General features: G+C 42.2%; 1 protein-coding gene across 1 annotated transcript; it reads right to left on the reverse strand.

The window, feature by feature from the left end:
• Positions 1 to 3,243: 3,243 nt before the first annotated feature.
• On the reverse strand, positions 3,244 to 4,614 carry LOC110683210. The gene has a single exon (XM_021859556.1). It carries the CDS (start codon positions 4,612 to 4,614, stop codon positions 3,244 to 3,246), a length of 1,371 nt encoding a protein of 456 aa, XP_021715248.1.
• Between the last annotated feature and the right edge of the window lie 822 nt (positions 4,615 to 5,436).

The following is a 5,436-nucleotide window of genomic DNA, read 5'->3' on the forward strand; positions in this document are numbered from 1 at the left end:
AATAATTAATAAATAAATAATAAATAATGAACAATATATCTATTGTTTTAAAAAGAAAACAACCTATCTATTCAATTACAAGTGTTCAAAGTAACAAACCGAGGCATTTTACGTGCTACACACTAGTTTAGGGTCTAATTCTATTCACCTTATATTCACTTATTTCAGGTGTAATACGTTCTGATAAGTTCAGATAAGAAAAAAAAAAGGGTTAACCAAGTACAAATTGCAACTAAAATAAGTTTTGATAAGGTCTAATAAATTCAGATAAGTGAAAATTAGGTGAATAAAACATACCTTTAATTAAAACTACTAAAACTATATGTTAGTTAAAAGTGTAATACTTTAAAAAAAAAGGAGAATTAAATTAAGTCGTCCTTAAGACGGAGTGTCAAAAGCATATGATTTCATCCGCTTATGAGTATATTTTGACCTTTTTCAACCAATTAAGATAGCCTAAAATTACTTGTTGATTAAATAATCATAAATTCATAAGCCCACCTCAAAGATCTTCAATTAAAAAAAAATGAACATCTTCATAAAATTATGAAGCCTTAGTAGTTCGTATAAACGATTTTTTAATGGTATTATAATACTAATGAACTTCCGACCGTATGATTTTTTTGTGCTGCTATAATATCAATGAATGGACATTTTTCCAAAGCGAGCCAATTTTGGCAAATATTAACCAAAATGGTTGCGTGGCAAAAGTATTTACCAAACTAAGCTTCCAGGCTAAAACGCTGTCTCGATCAGCGTTTTATGCCTGGGTTTTTTTTTTTAAAAAAAATCAACCTAAAAACGCTGTCTGGGACAACGTCTTTGTTGTTGACCTTTTTTTTAAAAAAAATTTGTAATTGTCTTTTTTTTATAAAAATGTTTTTAAAAAACAAAAACAGTTATACCAAAGACGCAGTCCCAGACAGCGCTTTATGTACAAACTTCCTTGTACCTAAAACGCTGTCTCAGACAGCGTCTTATTTTCAACCTAAAACGCTGTCTGGGACAGCGTTTCTCTGCTGGTGTGCAAAACAGCAGCAGAATCAGCCTTTTGCCACTGATCTGCCACTTTCTTCTGCCCCCACCCACCACCCCCTGCCATGATTCTTGCCACCACAATCCACCAACAACCCCCACCATCGACCACCATCTGCCACCACTTTTGACCTCCAACAACACTTCAACCAGCTCCACCACCAACCCCAACCATTCAACAACCGTCGATAACCACCCACCACAACCAACAACACTAAAACCACCATGAACAACTACATTAACCACCACGGGCCATCCTTTCTTCCCCATTTTCGACTATGGATTCCAAATGTCTGTTGTTTAATGTACATTAGCCCTGAAAGATCTATTTTGACTGACATAAATCCGATTTGGATAAATAAGCAAACAAAACTTCAAAACACAAACAGATTCATTCAACCAACATGTCTTATATTGATAATGCAATCGTTATATATAGCATTCCAAGAAAAAGGACAAAACAATGATACAATACGTTCACTACTCATCAATTTGGTGTAACCCTTCCCTAGCCTCACTGTCGTCCCTTCGTCTTGGACGACGCCGAGTGTAATGGTGAATGGGTTCCGACGCGGGGGGGGAGTGAGCTGGCTGGACGATGCGTCCTCCTGGGTTCTGAAGGGTGCAGAACTGTGGAAGATGTACTCCTCTGCCTCTGTGTGCGACGTAGGATCACCTCCACTGCTACTCTGGCCGGGGTCGAACCGCGAATGGTTGGAGTGACCATCATCACCGTCCCGTTGTTGGATGAGATGACCGTGACCATGTCTGCGTAAGGAAGTCGCGGACATATCTCGCATCCGCTGGACCTGGGCTCTGGTGGGTCCGTCTGTAAGGGCGAGGGACAGTGCATCATACATCGCCACCATATCCACCGCCTGTAGTAATCATCGATCAGTCAAGTACATGATATTTAAAAAAGTTAAAAAATGAGGATGATAAGTATAGTAAAAGAAACTCACATATCCGCTAATGACGTCATGTGCCGGGTGGTAATGGGTGGACGGTGGTGTGTAGCTGGGGTTGATGAAACGGCGTGTGATAAGCCTGTACCACACCATGTACGGATCGTCATGATCCATAACGCCCTGCATGGGATAACCCTGAACGACATGACCCAACCGCTGCTCCCATAGCTGAAGATACTGCCAATGCTCCAGTGCCCAGTTTGTCTCCGTCTTTCCCCGACGGTCAATGTCGTGAAGGCGCACGACAGTGTCACAGTTCTGGGGAATAGGCTGCTGCAGTCCGAACTGTCGCATGACGCGGTCAGGTAGGTGACTCTCCACAACCTCGAAACAGATCAGGGGGACCCGGGCACGCCACTCTCCCTGATGCTCCAGTAGATGTGCAGGCATGACATCTACCAACTCCGGTACATACGGATCCCATGTGATCTGCAATAACACATCCTAAATAAGTTAGTCCACAATCAGTATACACAGTACCTAAATGATTACAAATGTCTTCATCTCTCCACTAACGCCGTGACAAGGTGTCGGTCGATCTCCCTGAATCGCAAGCGATGTACACCGCCAAAGCCAGCGTACGTCACGTACTCAAGGCAACGATCATGGACAACCCAGGGGGTCCTGTAGTGCCTGCACTGTAGTGGCTTCGCTACGTCACCCTGAAAACACAGGAGCATTTATAAGTAACAAAAGATAGTACATCAAAGAATCCAAAAACGTTAAAGATGAATCATTACCGTCAGGTTCCATACGTCGACGCTCCGATGGGTGTCCTGTAGTGTCAGGACAGAAGGGTCAACAGGTCCGGGTGTCCTATCCCGTACGTCCATGATATCTGTTCATTGAAAACGTTACACACCAAACACTAACACAATATATTGAATACTAATTTCGATTGAAAGGCATAAACAGGAAATCTCGAACATCCAACGTACAAAATAAAATTCATCGAATTGAACACAATAACACATAGTGTAGAAAATTATAACCGTTTCATCAAAATAACACCACTACATACTACTATATCAAATAACACATATACACTTAGGTCCTATGTTGGTCTAGATGGACAAGTAGTGCGGTTGTGACCTTGCTGGTGACAACGGCTGCATTTGGTTGGGGGCCGGTTGCTGTCATCCATCTCATTGCGTATGCGCTTCGACTTTGGACGACCTTTTCCACGTATCATTGTGCCGTCCGGAATGAGTTTAGGGCCTACGTACTGTGCCCACTGTGCCTAGGTTGTCTCGCAGGGGATCGGCCAGAATTGTGGTGCATAGGTGTTCATGTAGGCGGCCGACTGCAACAGAGGGTCCACCCAAGGCCGTTCTGATAGTGAGTATGTAGCACAGACTGCTAGCACATGAGAACATGGGAGGTGGAATATATTCGGTTTGTTGCACGTACACGTTCTCAACTGCCAGTTCACCGTATGCTTGTGGCCTCCTTTATTACCAACTCTCTCTCCCATCTCTGTTGTCACTTGGTAAATATGCAATCGCCGGTTATAGGCATCCACTCTATGATATCTGGCTTTAGCGGTGTTCTTCTCGAGGATGGCAGTGACCTTTGGGGGGTATGGAAGTCCCTGATCAGACCTAGCCTCAGAAGACTCCCTTCTCAAAGTGAAATACTTGTTAACTCTGTGGAAGGTTAACTCGACAAGGGACATAATCGGTAGAAACCGAGCTCCTTTCAGCACATTGTTGAATGTCTCCGAGAAGTTAGTAGTACATATACCATACCTGCGACCACTGTCGTGAAATAGAGACCACATAGGGAACGAGACTTGAGCAATGTACTCAATGGCCTTGGGACAGGCCTCACCAATGAAACACAGATCAGCTTGAAGTTTTCTTTCTTGCCTTTGGTACGCAGCGGCCTTGAACATGTCTCTCATGTCATTACTTCGCACGTGAGTCTTCAAGTTAGAGGCTATGTGGCGGACACAAAACCTGTGATACGCTCGGGGCTGGGTGAATCCAACATTAGGATCATTCATTGCTGCAATGATCCCAGGATGCCGATCAGAAATAACACAAAGGCAATCCCGTTGCGTGACACGATCTCGAATACAACCTAGGAACCAAGACCAGCTGGAAGTGTTTTCCCCTTCAACCACCGCAAATGCAATAGGAAATACTTGGAAGCTTGCATCAACACTCGTAGCAACCAACAGTGTTCCTTTATACTTCCCGTACAAGTGCGTCCCATCGATACAGATAACAGGCATACAATGTTTAAAGCCATCGATACAAGGACCGAAGGCCCAAAACTGTTGGGTACATATAGGCACTGTTTCTACATATATCTCATTGGGAAAACCCTTCATTCCTACCATGCTCCTCAAACCTTTCAAATGTTTGTTCGTAGAGACAGGTAACACTTGCACCCCATGACCAGTATCACACCTCATTTTAAGGTTCAGTTCAACAGTCATAGGGTTTGAACCAATACAACTGTGAACCTCATTCATCAGATCAGTCACAGTCATGTTCGGTTCAAGTGTTATAAGGTCCATATTCCCTCCACTGTACTCCACATTTGATCCATTACACAAAATTTCACCTCCCCATCGACATAACAACGCTACATTTTGTCCAGTCATATTCTACATAACAACCAAAACACATTTTACGTAAAGCCGTTAAATCATCCCTAAATCACCACAATCAAACAAATTTTTTTTACATACTCTACAAATTAACTACTAAGAACCCCTAAATCACCATTATTACACAACAATGTAGGTAATTACAATTGTTCAAAACCTAATAATTATCAACCATTGTCAACAATTTTCAACAAAACCAACAACAACAATTCAACATTATCCAAACTATTATCAACACTAACAATATCAACACTACCATTATCAACACTAACAATTCAACAATTACCAACACTAATAATTCAACAATACCAACACTAACAATTCAACATTTTTAACACTAACAACTCAACCTCATCAACATTTTAACCCAATTCCAAAAAAATTAGAAATCACCAACATAAACCCTAGAATTTAAAACACAAAGAAAGTTGAATGAATACCTATTTCAGGGTGAGGGGAGTGTATAGTGGGCTACACGGAGGGCGACGGTGGAGGTGACGGCGGGCGACGGTGGAGGTGGCGGCGCCGGCGGCGGTCTACACGGAGGAGCACAAGTATGAGAGAGAGGGGGATTAAGTTAGAGTTTGGGAAAGAAGGGGTTTGAGAATGAAGGAGGAGGAAATGAAATGAAATACGTTGTTGGAGGGAAAAAAAAAAACGACAGAAACGCTGTCTCAGACAGCGTTTTATTAATAACCTTAAACGCTGTCTGAGACAGCGTTTATAGTTCCAGAGTTAAACGCTGTCTGGGACAGCATCTTTGGTATAACTGTTTTTTTTTTTAAAACATTTTTATAAATAAAAGGCAATTACAAA

This window comes from Chenopodium quinoa, unplaced genomic scaffold (assembly GCF_001683475.1).
Source record: "Chenopodium quinoa cultivar QQ74 unplaced genomic scaffold, ASM168347v1, whole genome shotgun sequence".
In the NCBI taxonomy this organism is placed as follows: domain Eukaryota; kingdom Viridiplantae; phylum Streptophyta; class Magnoliopsida; order Caryophyllales; family Amaranthaceae; genus Chenopodium; species Chenopodium quinoa.